Source organism: Schistocerca serialis, chromosome 2 (assembly GCF_023864345.2).
Source record: "Schistocerca serialis cubense isolate TAMUIC-IGC-003099 chromosome 2, iqSchSeri2.2, whole genome shotgun sequence".
NCBI lineage: Eukaryota > Metazoa > Arthropoda > Insecta > Orthoptera > Acrididae > Schistocerca > Schistocerca serialis.
Genome location: NC_064639.1, coordinates 565,323,442 through 565,342,479, shown reverse-complemented (window position 1 = coordinate 565,342,479; position 19,038 = coordinate 565,323,442). Strand labels below are relative to the sequence as shown.

General features: G+C 41.7%; 1 protein-coding gene across 1 annotated transcript in view; it reads right to left on the bottom strand.

Moving 5' to 3' along the window:
• The window catches only part of LOC126456224 (brachyurin-like), a 47,887-nt gene extending 29,207 nt beyond the window's left edge, over positions 1-18,680 (bottom strand). The window contains exons 1-2 of the mRNA XM_050091977.1: positions 18,604-18,680; positions 9,238-9,383 (exon numbers count right to left, since the gene is read on the bottom strand). Of these exons, the coding sequence (XP_049947934.1) occupies positions 9,238-9,383; positions 18,604-18,680 (223 nt within the window). The remainder of the gene's footprint in view (positions 1-9,237; positions 9,384-18,603) is intronic.
• Between the last annotated feature and the right edge of the window lie 358 nt (positions 18,681-19,038).

The following is a 19,038-nucleotide window of genomic DNA, read 5'->3' as shown; positions in this document are numbered from 1 at the left end:
TGTGCTCCAAACGTACATTCTCACAAATTTCTTCCTAAAAGTAAGGCTAATGGTAGATACTAGCAAACTTCTGTTGGCCTGGAATGCTATTTTCGCCATTGTAAATCTGCTTTGATATTCTCCTTGCTCCGTCCGTCATGGGCTGTTTTGCTGCCTAGATAGCAGAATTCCTTTACCTCATCTACTTCGTGACCATCAATTCTCATGCTTAGTTTCTTGCAGTTCTTATTTTTGCTACTTTCTTCGATTTACTCACAATCCATGTTCTGTACTCATTAGACTGTCATTCCATTCAGTAGATCATGTAATTCTTCTTCACTTTCACACAGGATTACAATGTCATCAGCAAATCGTATCATCATATCCTTTCACCTTGAATTTCAGTTCCACTCTTGAAACTTTCTTTTCTTTCCATCACTGCTTCTTCGATGTATAGATTGAACAGTAGGGCGAAAGACTAGATCCCTAGGATACACACTTTTTAATCCGAGCACCTCGTTCTTGGTCCTCGATTCTTATTATTCTCTCTTGGCTGTTGTACAAGTTGTACATTACTCGTTTTTCTCTATAGCTTATCACTATTTTTTTCTTAATTTCGAACATCTTGCACCATTTCATATTGTTGAAAGCTTTTTACAGGTTGAAAAATCCTATGTACGTTTCTTGATTTTTCTTTAGTCTTGCTTCCATGATCAACTGCAACGTCAGAACTGCTTCTCTCATGCATTTATCTTTCCTAAAGCCAAACTGGTCGTCATCTAACACATCCTCACGTTTTATCACCGACACGTATGTCGTCCCATATGATAATATACAGAATGATGGAAAAGGAAATTAAAGGTAAAACTGCAATGTAATAAAAGTATTTGACAGTCTAATCACAACACAGCCTGGTTCAAGCAGAACTAATCTATGCTCTGCATTTACCCAGAACCCTGAATACTGTTTACAGTAACAACACTAACAAATGTTTACTGCACACTGTATCCAGGACAGTAACACAGGAGTGTCTCCTCATTTGTTCACTGCGTTCTATACATTATTCGTAGTAACAAAGAGCTTGCAATACAAGAGATGTGTTTCGCACTAGCGAAGAAAAGCAAATGGTCATAGCTCTTAAGGTGCGCATTTTGGAGCCTGTATTTGGTGGACTTTCTGTCTTGATTTCGTTCATATACCACCTCTCAAAATATTTTTAACACCCCATGTATCCTCTTTTCCAATGACATACAATTAGCGCATAAGACGTTATTTTGGCAATGTCATACAGTCCAGGTTGTGAAGTTACGTCCTGATGTGTTAATTTGCAAAGACTCACTATTCACCCTCACCCCCCCCCCCCCTCCACACACCGCAACCACCGACCCCCCCCCCCTCAATCTCTCCTCGTATGATGGCGTTAGTCGGAACACAAGCTCCGATATCTCAGAAAACCTGCAATGGCATTGTCAATGATTCATAACATTCCCAAGTTAGCGTTTAATGATTTGATTAAAGGATTGAGGTTAGATCCTCGATCCTCCCGAATCCCAGGCCATTGCCTCCATAGGAGGAACTTGCCCGTCCATTGCCTCCATATGAGAATCTTCCTCGCTGAAAGATGTGTGCACTAATCAACATTCCTTGATTCCATGAGTGAACTAAAACAACCCCCAATAGCTTCTTCAGATCAGTAACCGGAGATTTTTTGACTGGAATGCGTTAATGTTTTTCGGACGTTGTATTTATTGTTGCTTTTGTGGTCCTCAGTCCAAAGATTATAATCAAGAACAGCTGCCAAGATGAGAAACATAGAAGTAGATATCCTCGATGTAGAAAAACAGCTTAAATCACTTAATAAAGGCAAGGCCTCCGTTCCAAATTGTATGCCAGTCAGGTTCCTTTCAGAGTATGCTGATGCAATATCTCCATATTTAGAAATTATATACAACCGCTGGCTCACAGAAAAATCCGTATCTAAAGACTAGAAAATTGTCAAGTCACACCAACAAGAAAAAAGGAAGAAGGAATAATCCACTGAATTACAGGACCATATCACTAACGTCGATTCGCAGTAGGGTTTTAGAACATATACTGTGTTCGAACATTATGAAGTATCTCGAAGAAAACGATTTATTGACACAAAGCACGGATTCAGAAAATATTATTCTTGTGAAACACAACTAGCTCTTCATACTCATGAAGTAATGAGTACTATCGACAGGAGATGTCAAACTGATTCTATATTTTTAGATTTCCATAAGGCTTCTGACACCGTTCCTCACAAGCGTCTTCTAACCAAACTGCGTGCCTATGGAATAATGCCTCTTGTGCGGCTGGATCCGTGGTTTCCTGTCAGAAAGGTCACGGTTCGTAGTAATAGACGGAAAGTCATCAAGTAAAAGAGAAGTAATATCCGGCTTTCATCGAGGAAGTGTTATAGGCCCTCTGTTGTTCCTGATCTATGTCAACGACATAGGAAACAATCACAGTAGCTGTCTTAGATTGTTTGCAGATGATGCTGTCATTTACCGTCTTGTAAAGTCATCAGATGAGCAAAACGATTTAGATATTTTTATGGTGCGAAGAGTGCTAAAAGAAATCAGCTAAATTTCGATTACGCGATAAGCCACACAAATCTGAAGGCTGTAAATTCAGTTAAATTCTTAGGGATTACAATTACAAGTAAACTAAATTGGAACGATCACAGAGATAATGTTGTGGGTAGAGCAAACCAAAGACTGCGATTCAATGGCAGAACACTTAGAAGGTGCAACAGGTCTACTAAAGAGACTGTTTACACTATGCTCGTCCACCTTATTCTGGAGTATGCTGTACGGTGTGGGATCCGCATCGGGTGGCACTGACGGATGACATCGAAAAACCTCAAAGAAGGGCAGCTCGTTTTGTATTATCGCGAAATAGGGGAGGTAGTGGCACAGACATGATTCGTGAATTTGAGTCGCAGTCACTATTTTTATCGTCCATCTTTCACTTCCATACGTGGATGCACTCCATACAAATACTAGCACAAAAAACCTCCCCACACTTAAATCTGTACTCGATGTTTACAAATTTCTCTTCTTCAGAAACGCTTAACTTGCCATCGCCAGTCTACGTTTTGTATCCTCTCTACTTCGACCATCACCAATTATTTTTCTGTCCAAATAGCAAAACTCATCTACTATTTTAAAAGTGTCTCATTTCTTAATCTAATTCCCCCAGCATCACCTGATTTAATTCGACTACATTCCATTATCCTCATCTTGCTTTCGTTGATCTTCATCTAGTATCCTACCTTCAAGACACTGTCCATTCCGTTCAACTGCTCTTCCATGTCCTTTGCTGTCTCTGACAGAATTACAGTGTCGTCAGCAAATCTCAAAGATTTTATTTCTTCTGCCTGGATTTTAATTCCCACTTTGTTTCCTTAACTGCTTGCTCAGTATGTAATGCCGGGAATGCATATCCTCCTATTTCCATCTATTGTACTGTAAATTTTTTGCTTATTTTGTTATCTGAAGATAAGACATTTCTGTGTTTTTACATATTGTAATTGTTTTAAAATTTGTATATATATACTTATGCATTGATGTCGATGTATAATTGGTTTGGTTTGTAAATATTATTTGTATTTTTACGCTGGATCTTGCCTAGGGAAAACTATGCTATCGAATGATTACATCGATAGGTCGGGTGGAGAACCAAAGTGTTTAGGATTTTGGAGAGTGTTATCTCTGGCGCGTGGAGCGCGGGCAGAGCAGAGTCTGGTTGGAGTAGGGCGGTTGGAGCAGGTGTGTTGAGTGACGCTCGCGCGAGTTCCCGCGCTTTCGGGGTTTGGCAGCACGTAATTGCGCTCGACTTGCTATGATAGTTTCTGGCACGGTGTCGCGGACGGAACACATTAGCTGGCACACATCAAGAGCCCGTTTCGCCTGGTTACCGTGTCGATAAGAAGGCGCGCCAACATCCAGCTTCTGCAACAGCGACGGCCGACAATAAGTGATCGTCGCCACCTCCTCGATTGACGACTTCAAACATTCAATCAACCAACTAAGAAGACTGAAAGCACGTAAAGTTTTAGAACTGTATGGCAGACCTCAGCTTTTCAAACTGTTCCATTGCATCACTAAAATACAGCAACATAGCATGAACCTTTGTTGCTCATTGTCCCAACTGCATTACCAAGCAGGGACCCTTTCTTTTCCGAAATGAACCCGAGTGTCGTTGAAATTCAAACGCCAGCATTAAAGTAATATCATTCCATTTCACTGCTTTAATTTCAAAGATCAGTTAAGGTATTCATAGCTGGCTACAATAACCAAACAGAACCATATTTAGATTACACAAGCACAAATTAAGAGTGCGAATTTTGTTACCATGTTTTAGCTTACCTGTGACTGCTGCTCAGCTTGGTGCATACTAAATTTTATTATTGTTAATTGTTCAAAATCATTTAATTCAAGCTCAAAGTTAAATCTCTTATTTCTAAATTGTGTAGGTTCAAGTTGCTTTTGAGATGATTGTTGAGCTAGCCCAAGACTAACCTTATTTAATTTAATTTCGTAGTATTTCAGAAAGAAAGTTCTCTATTAATTTCAGACACTAAATTAACTTTCAATTTTCCGGTTTTATTAATTCTTTTGCTAAATTAAGTGAGAGTGTAGCGAAATTTATTACTTCTGACAAACATTAAGTTTTCACACGACACGTGTCAACCTTTACTTGTCACGCTTTTAGTGCTAATTATGTGTGGCTTAACCTTTCTTTTTCAGTTATTATAGTACTTGTCCATAGGACTGAAGACCGCAATTTTCCCCAAATCTCAAATATCTCATTAACGCCAGTTAATTGTTAACGTAACGACCGCACATTTACTTTCTTTATTAACTTTACCCTTTTTCAAAATTAATTTCCACCAATTTCATTCGCATTTTTCCTTTCATTTAGATGTAACCCTTCCTCCCTCTTTATCGACAGATTAACATTGGTGACGATTGCTTTTCCCAAATTTCCATTAGATACACACGGTTTAATTTTTCACTGTCATTAAGGTCGATAAGTGACGGGGGAGGTTACAAGTATACAGATTGAGTAACATTGGGGATAAGCTACAACCCTGCCTCACTCCCTTCTCAGCCACTGCTTCCCTTTCGTGCCCCTCGACTCTTATAACTGGCATATGGTTCATGAACAAATAGTAAATAGCCTTTCGCTCCCTGTATTTTACCCCAGCCACCTTCAGAATTTGAAAGAGAGTATTCCAGGCAACATTGTTAAAAACCTTCCATAAGTCTACAAATGCTTGAAACGTAGGTTTGCCTTTCCTTAATCTATCTTCTAAGATAAGTCGTAGGGTCAGTATTGCCTCAGGTGTTCAAGCATTTCTACGGAATCCAAACTGATTTTACCTTCTACCAATTTTACCATTGTTCTCTAAAGAATTCGTGTTAGTATTTTGCAACTGTGACTTATTAAACTAATAGTTCGGTAATTTCACACCCGTCAGATCCTCCTTCCTTTGGAATTGGAATTATCATATTTTTCTTGATGTATGATGGTATTTCGCCTGTCTCATACATCATGCTCGCCATATGGAAGAGTTTTGCTATGGCTTGCTCTCCCGAGGCTATCAGTAGTTCTAACGGGATGTTGTCTGCTCCCATGGCTTTGTTTCGACTCAGGCCTTTCAGTGCTCTATCAAATTCTTCACACCGTATCATATCTCCCATCTCATCGTTATCTGCGTCCTCTTCTATTTCTGTAATATTGCCATCACTTACAGGGAGCCGGAACGATGCATCTCCTCCATGTTAATTTTAGCAAATAGAGGAACATTTTTTCGAAAACCATTAAACATATTGCTCTGAAATTTGGACTACATGTTCAGTGACTATTTCTCTACAAACTTATAATGCCATGTTAAGAAATATTTATTGGTTTTTGTTTTACAATTTTTTAAGCAGATGCTTATTTTTTCTCTAAAATTTTGCACTTTTTCTTCTATAACTCTTTAATTACACAATATTTTTTTACAAATTGATATAAAAATGAAGGAAAGGAAGCAAACATTATTGTTGTATATTTTATTGATATAGTGTTTGCAGTTTTTGAGAAAATGTTCCTCAAAGATGAAAATTTTAAAGTTACAGGGAATGGCTTCCAAAGTTTTTTAATACATTCCTGCACCATATGATGGATTATCAGTATCCTCGTCTTTTGCCAGTGTTAATTTCCTTTCATTGGGACTTTCTTCCCTTTTGCTTCATGTTGTGGGCTTTTGTCTCTTCTTCCTCCACCTCTTAGTCTTTCTTCATCAATTAGGCGCATTGTGTAAATGGTGTTGTGTCATGGTTGTAAATCTAAACGTTTCAACACATCACATTTGACAATGTTTCATTCATTGTATGTTGTCACTGCATCATACACTCCAAAGGGCAATGTTTTTATCTGTAGAAACACTTTTTGGGAGTCCAAATAGAAATTAAATTACTTACACTTTCATTTGGATTTTGTGTTTTCCCTTGCAAACACTTTTCCAATAAACTCGGCTGTGATGAATCTCTGAATATGGGCTTAATTACAGCATTTGTGAAACTGTTTTTAGGGGCATATTCCTTTCCTGATTAGTACTTACACCATGAGTCATCACCTGTGGGGCACAGTGCATGTTATGGGTGCTCATTTGTTGATGCAGTACGAAAAAATAAGGCCCATACTGCTCTCCTCATATGCTCAATGCTTCTTGTATTTTCCTAATAGGACACTCATAATACCTCTGCAATCTATCAATTGCTTCATCTGTCAATCTTCCTCTTCCTCCAAGGGTCTTACCATCACTAAGCTTCTGGGATCCTAATGTCTGCTTTAGTTTGCACAAGTGAACCCCCATGCGCTTCTGCACATGTCGAGTGCACTCCTGTTTTTTAATGTGAATTTCATTGCCATAAGGTTTGAGTTCCTCTACAGCTTTATATCCCTTAGAATCACCATCTCCTAGATAGTTAGTGTATCATACATTGTACCTCTCCTGTGATCTGGAAAAAATTGCTTTCACTCCCTCCACTTCCATTGCACCACTTGTGCCATGAAAATTGGCTTCACGACTTTCACTCTCTTCTGCCTTGGTATTGCCCTTACATCTACAATGTTTTAAGAGAACAGCAACATCAATTACTTTGCAGCTGTCTCCACTGGTAGCTGTCACAACTCTATTTAGAAATTTATGACATCTACATTGCCATGATCCATCTAAAGCAACAGTTAAATCTCTGCAATTCCCATTGTCTGTCACAACTTCTTCAACTGCTTTCTTCATTGCTGCTTGAGCAATATCTTCAGCAGAAGATTCTATCAATTCATTAGAAATTCAACACTTGGTTGGGGATTTTGGCAAGTTCATAATTCCACATAACATTGTACCTGCAGCACTGCCCTTGCCAATGCAACGCAAGCCATGCACTAGCTTAACATTTATATCATACACCTTCTTTCCACTATTACCACTCCGAGGAATACTGTTAGAATTAGAAAACGAAACTTCTGCAGCACATTCGTTACACTTCAATAACATTTTACATGCAAAACCAATGTGTGAAGTTATTTTCAATTCCGGTCCTCTTTCTTTGCAAACTTGGCATAATAAGTTATGTTTCAAAAATTAGAGAGCAAGAAATTGTAAATTATTTCATTCACATCATTACTGTCACTTTCATAGTTCTCAAATTTTTCTTTGCTGTCACAAAGTTTCTTGCTGGAAGAAGTTATATCACATTCATTTGGAGTAGTCGGTGAAGCAATCTGAGCAGCATCTCCCTTCGAAACAACAACACTCGATTGCTGAAACGTGGCATATTGATATCCACAATCCAAATACGTAAAACAAGTACGAGCAAAATTCATCAAATACGCAAAATTGAACAGCTAAACAACAAGAAGCAAACTCCACAAGTCAATGCACACAGTATAGCGTTTATGTTTAGTGATATGAACAGTCACTTGTCACAGAGACAAATCCATACAACGTTGGAAAACAAAACACTGTCTAATTCCGCAAAGTTACCCTGCTTGCAGCCAGCGAGCGGCGCCGTCAGAGGTGGCACACCAAGTCGCTACAACCGTTTACGCGGCGCGTCAACTTTGCAGCTATAAAAAACACACTTAGAATTCACTTATAAGGGTGAAACTTGATTTGTTTTATTCAGAAAACTCCAAATCATTTTATAATGAAAAAACCAAAAAACGTCAGTTTTGTCATTTTCAGCGTTCCGGCTCCCCTTACGTCTCCCTCGTGTAGACCTTCTACATACTCCTTCCAGCTTTCAGCTTTCCCTTCTTTACTTATGACTTGTTTTCCATCTGATCTCTAGATATTCATGTAGGTGGTTCTCTTTTCTCCAAAGGTCTCTTTAGTTTTCTTGTATGCGGTATCTACTTTATCCCTATGATATATGCTCCTACATTCTTAAATATATCCTCTAAGCATTGCTGCATATCCATTTTGCACTTCATGTCGATCTCATTTTTGAGGGTTTTGTGTTTCTTTTCGCCTGTTCATTTACTGAATTTTTATATTTTCTCCTTTCGTCAAATAAATTCAATATCTCTTCTGTTACCGAAGGTTCTCTACTAGCTCTCGTCTTTTTACCTACTTGATCCGCTGCTGCCATCACTATTTAATCTCTCAGAGCTACCCATTCTTCTTTTACTGAATTCCTTTCCCCTGTTCTTGTCGATCATTCCCTCATGCTTCCTCTGAACCTCCTTACAACCTCTGCTTCTTTCAGTTTATTTAGGTCCGATCTCCTTGAATTACTATCTTTTTGCAGTTCCTTCATTTTTAATCAACAGTTGATGACCAATAAATTGTGGTCAGAATGCACATCTGTCCCTGGGAATGTCTTACAATTTAAAACCTGGTTCCTAAATCTCTGTCTTACCATTATATACTCTGTCTGAAGCCTTCTGTCGTTTACAGGTCTCTTCCACGTATACAGCCTTCTTGCATGATTATTAAACCAAGTGTTAGCTATGATTGAGTTATGCTCTGCGCAAAATTCTACCAGGTGGCTTCCTATTTCATTCCTTACCCCCAGTCCATATTCACCTACAATTTTTCCTTGTCTTCCTTTTCCTAATGTCGAATTCCAGTCCGCCACGACTATTCTATTTATACAGTGTATACAGTGGTAAATTTTTAGATAGTGTTCGAAACTATTTGTCTATATGATAATGTATCCACATATGCGTTGGACTTACTGTTTAGCGGGACGTTGGTACCCAGGAAGACGACGGCAATGTCGTATTCGGAGTGCACCGACGCCGACGTGGTGACGATGGTCACGCGGGTAGGCTCAATAATGCCGAGACTGGTGAGTCCAAGTCTCACCTCCCACGTGCTAAACCTGTCGCAGCAAAAGAAGGTTACAGCACAGGTTAGCGTGATGGAGTAATAATATACTGACTTAATAGTATTCAGGAGAATTATCTTCCTTCTTCTTCTTTTAGACAGTGTTAATCTATACTATTATAGACTCTGCTGTACTCAAACTTTCACAATTTTGCGTCTGTTTTACTTTTGTGGCCCAATACTCTTCCTGTCGCCGAAGTTGTTTGTTACCTCAGGGAGGGAGTCGTGTGCTCATCTTGTCTGTGGATCGTGTATTTTGTGTCTGCACAGGGCGTAAAAACGACGCGAACCGTAACTGTCGGCACAAATGTAAACTGTGCTAGCTGGCGGTGGCTCGACTACATATTCAAGGAGCTGAACCTCGGAAGAGGGAAAGGAAATTCGACATGCGAGTGGATCTACTGGGGATGCAAAGAGTCTGAACAATGCGTAGAGATAAGCATAGAGAAAAACACAAAACGTGACCAGCACGAGGTACTGAACAACCAAGCACCAGAAACAAAGCACAGAGCGAGGTGAACGCCCCAGTCAAGGAAGTGTAAATCGGCTTAAAAACGCAGCGCCGGTCTATCGCTGCCGACAGGTAAACTCCTGGGTCAGTGACTCTGCCTATAAAATGCTTTGAGCGCACCTTCAGTGGCAGTGTGGTGCACTATTCTGCAGTGAAACCTACGCCATATCTGCGTCCACATCGATGTCCACAGGCGGGAATGCTAATTCTGTCACCCCTGAAAAAGCCACGGAGTGGCGGGAGAAGGTGCAGGCTGGAGTGCCGGACGGTCCGTCTGCACCAGTAGGGATGAGAACAAATCCACGGGCGAGCGGCAAAAGGAAGGCGCTGGTTCCAATTCCATGTAGTCCGAAGTGGGAGTTGCGGGATCAACACCACACTGCCCTATTCTGTGGGTGAAAGGATGCACACTGTATCAATTTAGTCCACGGGTAGAAATATGCCATGACCGACACCATCGCCCTGCTGACACGTAAACCCATTTATACGAAGCAAGAGCTGTTGAGGGCTCTGTGGAGGGGGCGGGCAAAGGTGGAGGGGAGGCTTCTCCCTAGGCACTTGGTCCGCCTTCAGAGCAGAGTGTAAGAGCAGAGTTACTGCGCATTCTGTTTGAGCAGTTTCTGCATCTGCTCGTGCTGCAGCTTTTGCTGCTGTTCCTGGAGGCGCAACTGCTCCTACTAGCACTGCAAAAATGCCATCTCCGTGATGGCCACCAATTAAAACTACAAAGGAAAGAAATGGAAAAGCGTCACATGCATAACAATATCGTACCTCTCCACTTTTGCATCTGCACAGGGGTGACAGATCTGCAAAACCACCACGCACAGCACAAATTGTTGCAAACTACATTAGCCGATTAGAAAGCCCATGACCTGAATCCCCAAGAGAAGGAATGAAAATTTGACATGTGAGTTGATCTATTGGGTGAACAGAGTCTGAACACTGCGTATAGACAAACGTGGAGGAAAACACAAAACGCGTGATGTAAATAGCACTGAACATACAAGTAAACGGAAATAATGGAGGACAGGTCCAAGGTAGTTGATATCACTGTAAGAACTGACGGACATGGCTTATCGCCACCGACAGGAAAACACATGGATCAGTGGATCTGTAAACTTGTGAACTTTGGATGATCTACATCTACATCTATATGATTACTCTTCAATTCACATTTAAGTGCTTGGCAGAGAGTTCGTCGAACCACAATCATACTATCTCTACCATTCCACTCCCAGACAGCGTGCAGGAAAAATGAACACCTAAACCTTTCTGTTCGAGCTCTGATTTCACTTATTTTATTTCGATGATCATTCCTACCTATGTAGGTTGGGCTCAACAAAATATTTTTGCATTCGGAAGAGAAAGTTGGTGACTGAAATTTCGTAAATATATCTCGCCGCGACGAAAAACGTCTTTGCTTTAATGACTTCCATCCCAACTCGTGTATCATATCTGCCACACTCTCCCCCCTATTACGTGATAATACAAAACGAGCTGCCCTTTTTTTGCACCCTTTCGATGTTCTCTGTCAATCCCACCTGGTAAGGATCCCACACTGCGCAGCAATATCCTAACAGAGGACGAACGAGTGTAGTGTAAGCTGTCTCGTTAGTAGACTTGTTGCATCTTCTAAGTGTGCTGCCAATGAAACGCAACCTTTGGCTCACCTTCCCCACAATATTATCTATGTGGTCTTTCCAACTGAAGTTGCTCGTAATTTTAACACCCAGGTACTTAGTTGAGTTGACAGCCTTGAGAATTGTACTATTTATCGAGTAATCGAATTCCAACGGATTTCTTTTGGAACTCATGTGGATAACCTCACACTTTTCGTTATTTAGCGTCAACTGCCACCTGCCACACCATACATCAATCTTTTCTAAATCGCTTTGCAACTGATATTGGTCTTCAGATGACTTTACTAGACGGTAAATTACAGCATCATCTGCGAACAACCTAAGAGAACTGCTCAGATTGTCACCCAGGTCATTTACATAGATCAGGAACAGCAGAGGTCCCAGGACGCTTCCCTGGGGAACACCTGATATCACTTCAGTTTTACTCGATGATCTGCCGTCTATTACTACGAACTGCGACCTTCCTGACAGGAAATCACGAATCCAGTCGCACAACTGAGACGATACCCCATAGGCCCGCAGCTTGATTAGAAGTCGCTTGTGAGGAATGGTGTCAAAAGCTTTCCAGAAATCTAGAAATACGGAATCAACTTGAGATCCCCTGTCGATAGCGGCCATTACTTCGTGCGAATAAAGAGCTAGCTGCATTGCACAAGAACGTTGTTTTCTGAAACCATGCTGATTACGTATCAATAGATCGTTCCCTTCGAGGTGATTCATAATGTTTGAATACAGTATATGCTGCAAAACCCTACTGCAAACCGACGTCAATGATATAGGTCTGTAGTTCGATGGATTACTCCTACTACCCTTCTTAAACACTGGTGCGACCTGCGCAATTTTCCAGTCTGTAGGTACAGATCTATCGGTGAGCGAGCGGTTGTATATGATTGCTAAGTAGGGAGCTATTGTATCAGCGTAATCTGAAAGGAACCTAATCGGTACACAATCTGGACCTGAAGATTTGCCCGTTTGATTTGAGTTGCTTCGCAACCCCTAAGGTATCTACTTCTAAGAAACTCATGCCAGCAGCTGTTCATGTTTCAAATTCTGGAATATTCCATTCGTCTTCCCTGGTGAAGGAATTTCGGTAAACTGCGTTCAATAACTCTGCTTTGGCGGCACAGCCGTCGGTAACAGTACCATCGGCACTGCGCAGCGAAGGTATTGACTGCATCTTGCCGCTTGTGTACTTCACATGCGACCAGAATTTTTTCGGATTTTCTACCAAATTTCGAGACAATGTTTCGTTGTGGAACCTATTAAAGGCATCTCGCATTGAAGTCCGTGCCAAATTTCGCGCGGCTGTAAATTTTATCCAATCTTCGGGATTTCGTGTTCTTCTGAACTTCGCATGCTTTTTCCGTTGCCTCTGCAACAGTGTTCGGGTCTATTTTGTGTTCCATGGGGGATCAGTTCTATCTCTTACCAATTTATGAGGTATGAATCTCTCAATTGCGGTTGCTACTATATCTTTGAATTTGAGCCACATCTCGTCTACATTTGCATAGTCGGTTCGGAAGGAATGGAGATTGTCTCTTAGGAAGGCTTCTAGTGACACTTTATCCACTTTTTTAAATAAAATTATTTTGCGTTTGTTTCTGGTGGATTTGGAAGAAATGGTATTGAGCCTAGCTACAACGACCTTGTGATCACTAATCCCTGTATCAGTCAATAATGCTTTCTATTAGCTCTGGATTGGCTCTGAGCACTATGGGACTCAACTGCTAAGGTCATTAGTCCCTAGAACTTAGAACTAGTTAAACCTAACTAACCTAAGGACATCATAAACATCCATGCCCGAGGCAGGATTCGAACCTGCGACTGTAGCGGTCTTGCGGTTCCAGACTGCAACACCTTTAACCGCACGGCCACTTTGGCCGGCATATATTAGCTCTGGATTGTTTGTGGCTAAGAGGTCAAGTGTGTTTTCACAACCATTTACAATTCGCGTGGGTTCATGGACTAACTGCTCGAAATAATTTTCGGAGAAAGCATTTAGGACAATCTAGGATGGTGTTTTCTGCCTACCACCGGTTTTGAACGAGTATTTTTGCCAACATATCGAGGGAAGGTTGAAGTCCCCACCAACTATAACCGTATGAGTGGGGTATTTATTTGTTACGAGACTCAAATCTTCTCTGAACTGTTCACCAACTATATCATCGGAGTCTGGGGGTCGGTAGAAGGAGCCAATTATTAACTTAGTTCGGCTGTTAAGTATAACCTCCTACCATACCAATTCACATGGAGTATCTACTTAGACTTCACTACAAGATAAACCACTACTGACAGACACAAACACTCCACCACCAATTCTGCCTAATCTATCTTTCCTGAACACCTTCTGAGACTTCATAAAAATTTCGGCAGAACTTATTTCAGGCTTTAGCCAGCTTTCTGTACCTATAACGATTTCAGCTTCTGTGCTTTCTATTAGCGCTTGAAGCTCAGGGACTTTCCCAGCACAACTACAACAATTTACAACTACAATTCCGACTGTTCCTTGATCCAAGCACGTCCTGTAATTGCCATGCACACTTTGAGATTGCAGCTCACCCTGTACTTTCCCGAGGCCTTCTAACCTAAAAAACCGCCCAGTCCACGCCACACAGCCTCCGCTACCCATGTAGCCGCCAGCTGAGTGTAGTGAACTCCTGACCTATTCAGCGGAACCCGAAACCCCACCACCCTATGGCGCAAGTCTAGGAATCTGCAGCCAACACGGTCGCAAAACCGTCTGAGCCTCTGATTCAGACCCTCCACCTGGCTCTGCACCAAAGGTCCGCAGTCGGTTCTGTCAACGATGCTGCAGATAGTGAGCTCTGCCTTCATCTCGTAAGCAAGACCGGCAGCCTTCACCAAATCAGATAGCCGCTGGAATCCAGAGAGAATTTCCTCAGATCCAAAGCGACACACGTCATTAGTGCCGACATGTGCCACCACCTGCAGCTGGCTGCACCCTGTGCTCTTCATGGCATCCGGAAGGACCCTTTCCACATCAGGAATGAGTCCACATGGAATGCACATGGAGTGCACACTGGATTATTCCGCTCTTTAGCCGCCATATCCCTAAGGGGCCCCATTACACTCCTAACGTTGGAGCTCCTAACTACCAATAAGCCCACCCTCTGTGATTGCCCAGACCTTGAAGGCTGAGAATCATCCTGTGAAACAGGGCAGGCAGGTGCATCTGGCTCAGCCAGAGACAGTACCTGAAACCTGTTTGTCAGACGCACCGGGGAGGCTTTCTGATCAGCCTCCGGGGACGTCTTTCGCTGCCTGCCACACCTTGGAACAACCTCCCAATCAACCACAGGCGAGGGCTCAGCCCCACTGTGGACAGCAACCGGGGCAACCACAGCAGCAGACCAATCTGGGGACAGAAGGGACAAGTTTGACATTCCCATGATACCCAAGTCTGGCTCCCCACAGTGATGCCCATTGGCAACAGCCTCAAGCTGCGCGACCGAAGTCAGCGCCGCCTGCAGCTGTGAGTGAAGGGATGCCAACTGAGCCCTCATCCGAACACAGAATGGACAGGGACGTCCATTCTAATCGATGTTGTACAACAGTTACTGAAACACGAGTCCGTGCCTAAATAACGCAAGGGAAACACCCAAAGAATGTATGAACTAACCTGTACAAATGCCTAACGACTGCGCTACAATCTGCCTGAATTTACGATTACAGTAACTAAAACTAGAAATTACACCTCCTATATGAAACTCACACGCAATTTAAATAATAATATACGAAGTAAACGTAGAAAATAAGCTATATACATATATTTCTGCGCTGTTGATGTGCACGAACTGGGAGCTCAGGCATCGCTGAAGCGCAATTTCATCTTACAAACGGCAAGGGTAGTAAACATGAGACATTTCGTTACCAGGACATAAAGGTCTTTGTGAATTTCATTCCGTGTACTCAATTGGAGCGTAAATATGCCTCGCACACAGACATGAGAACATCATATACACATGTCTGCATTTGAGAAAGGGCGCGTAGATGGGCTCAAAGAAGACGGTTGGAGTAATCGACGCACTGTTGGACATTTGAATAGGAGCGATGCTATTATTCGATGACGGTAACAGGAATTGGTGAACTAAGGCTGAACTGCGTGCTAGGTGGGTAACCTTAATTAAGTCTGTAAGTTGACTTAGTGTCCTGTGGTTAAGTACAGAAAATATAAATATATAGTGCCATGTATTGTAATTATTATTGTGTCTCCCAGATTTTAGTTATGTTTGATTGTGTCGAAATCATTTAATTGTTAATTTCTTGTTTGAGCTCTGCTTGTAGAACTAAATTGGGGTAAAAACTAAGTTCTGTTTAACTGTTATTGACCTATTGCTAGAAATTTTATGTATATTTGTTAACCTGAACTCACGAATGCACAACCCCCAGTCGTCCTCCAACGCCACTCAAATGCTACGTATCCATATCTAAATAGTGGCAACTAGAATAGCGACACTGGAAATGATAGCAAATAATGAAACTTCCGACAGGTTTTTGAGTATGAGGTAGTAGGGGACTGGACGTAGAGCTAGGGGCTGGTAGTCCAAAAAGCCTGCTGCCAGCGCCGTTCTGTCGAGGCAGTTCTTGCCGAATGACTGTGGGAAACCTGGATGAAAACTGTTGTCTCGCTTGACAAGAGCATTGTTGTTGTTGCGACCTTAAGTCCTGAGACTGGTTTGATGCGGCTCTCCATGCTACTGTATCCTGTGAAACTTCTTCATCTCCCAGTACCTACTGCAACCTACATCCTTCTGAATCCAAGTTCCACCCCCTCCCAAAAAGCGAGTTACATAGAAACAAATACCAAGTAGGTAGACTACACATCTCGTCTATGGCGATGTCGTCAGAGTCTGAACACAAGCTTTGATGATACAGTAAATGTGTGATGGCATTGTCAAGGAACGATTTAGTTCCAGAATTCACATGTAATGATTTAAGGATAAAGACCAGACCCTTACTCCTGCCAAATTGCTGTCGACTGTCTCCGTATGAGGTACTTTCTCGTTCAGGGATGTGTGTAGCACACAACATTCCTCGACTTCAGCAGTGGAGTAAAACATTCACCAGAAGTTTGTTCAGAATAGTAATGTGTTGATTTCAGTGGAGAGTTCAAGGAATGTGCTACAGTTTCTCGCACGTTCTTATCCGGTGTCAAAACGATTTGTTTTTATATGTGAATTAGCAACACATCCCGGCTTCATACGGTTATTTACGACGGACGAGTTGTCGGGGTTAGCGGTAATGCCGCCACCGCGCATGACTATGAATAAAAATCAGAGAACAACTTAGACCATTTAAGCAGTGCACGCCAGGAGGCCTGAATGTTGTCAGGAGGCCTGAATGTTGTCTGTTCCGTAGTTAATGGCGCTTGGAGTGATTTCTCAGTGTAATGAAGGGAGAACATCATGGTCTAATTAAAATGTTGATAACCAATGCTAATAGGATCTACCTGACAGAGAGAGAGAGAGAGAGAGAGAGAGAGAGAGAGAGAGAGAGAATGTGTGTGTGATTGGATATGGCTGGGCGGATTATGGTTTAAGGCGACAAATGAAGTAAAATAAAAGCTAGCTTGCCCAATGTACATTTGTAGCACGTGACGGCTGAAAGCTCATTTACAGCTCCGCTGAAACAACCTAAATAAACGAATCAAAGCTGCATTCGTGGCTGAAGTACTTTTTTGGAAAAGTTTTACATTTAGCATAAAAAATTAAAAACCTTAGTTTTAGGACTCTCGGTTTTTTTTTTTTTTTTGCTATGCAGACTTTTTCAGGGAAAATACTCAGTATAATTATTTGATTCGCCCGCAATTTATAGTTTTGCATCGCAGCTTGATAGTTAAGTGACTATGTTTTCGTTATTGCCTATGTTTATTGTGATACTTCCCAGTCAAATAACTCACTGTTCGTTCTTCAAAGAATCTGCAGTGAACTATAAGAGCGAATTGCGATTGCCAATCTGAGGTAAGCACAAACTGGCAATCTGAACTGCTCTCCTTTTTACGAAATGCGTCCCCGAACATCTATAGTAATATCATATGCTAGGGTTTTCTGAATCCTATTCCGTCCTTTATGTTTAAGGAATCAAGAAGATAATGCCCATGTCTTTTTCCTTCTACAAGACGCTATCAATGTTTATGAACATTTCAGTTGGTGCACTTTGGATTACATACCAGGTATTGCTGTCCACAAAATGTAGCTAACATATCGTTTGTGTGTGTGTGTGTGTGTGTGTGTGTGTGTGTGTGTGTGTGTGTGTGTGTGAGAGAGAGAGAGAGAGAGAGAGATCGTCAGAGACTTACATCTCTTTTTCTTTCTCTTAATGCGTGAATGCACATCCACAATAAGCATTCTGCGCCAATCTTTCCGCATGGTGGTACATCAAAGAAAGCAGAACGCATGCACTCTGTTTGACTGGAATGCTTCGCACTTTGCAGAACTCTGCTTCCAAAGAGTTCTTCCATTCACCACTAGATGTCAATGACATTCAACATGCTTTTCATTGCAGCGGTGGTGTTTAATTCGTCGTAGTTGAATGAAGTATTTAAAAATTATATACCCATTCCTTCCTCATAAGTCAGTCTATCTATCAGAGAAAACCATATCAATATCCCCCCCCCCTACAATAGATCCTGATAGAACAGCGCCTAAGCACTTCATTTTGTGTGTGGATAGATAGATGATAGAAGAGAGAGAGAGAAGATAGAACGCAGAAGACGGATAAATGATAAGTAGGATAATATGGTAGATCGTGTTGCGCTGTGTCAGATGAGGCCAACTGCCGGTCCCTCAAGGCAGGAAGAGTGCAATTCATAGTATATTGAAGATGACTTCATTCAGGATACCAGTTCCTCTCCTGAAGTTGATAAGCAGGAAGCTAGTCGAAACGTTGCTTCAAGGCAGTATTATTTTAAGGTAATAACACAGGAAGATTTAGTCAGTGCAATTCGACTTCAAGTCTTACAATAGCAAATGAACGTAGTCTTTTTTCGAATAAGCATGAGACCACCTTCTGGATCTTGGCGTTGGTACATTGGTTTTACTCACCCGGAGGCGCAGTGCCCCGCTGTTAGGACGACAGAGGCGGAGATCAGCGACCCGCCACACATGTAGGAGTTATCCATGATCAAGGACGCCTGGTGTGGAAACTGGCCGAGTGAGGCTGGGGCGCCATTTACAATGCGGCCAGCAGCCTTTTCAGCCTTTGGGTGTCCAGCTGAAACAGGTGGAGACTGGTCATTGATTGGCAGTTTAGTTAAACACTGAAGGAGGGATTTGGGAATATGACAAATTTTTGTCCTGGTCGTATCTATATATTCAGATCAAACTTACACAAGTCACACAAAATGTACACTGCCCAACTTAAAAAATGAAATATCATGAAGAGGTGGTGGGATGACAATATAGCTTCATACACATAGAAACTATCGGCATGTATGTAAATGACAAGTGGAATGAAGTGAATTAGTGTTCTTCGTGTTT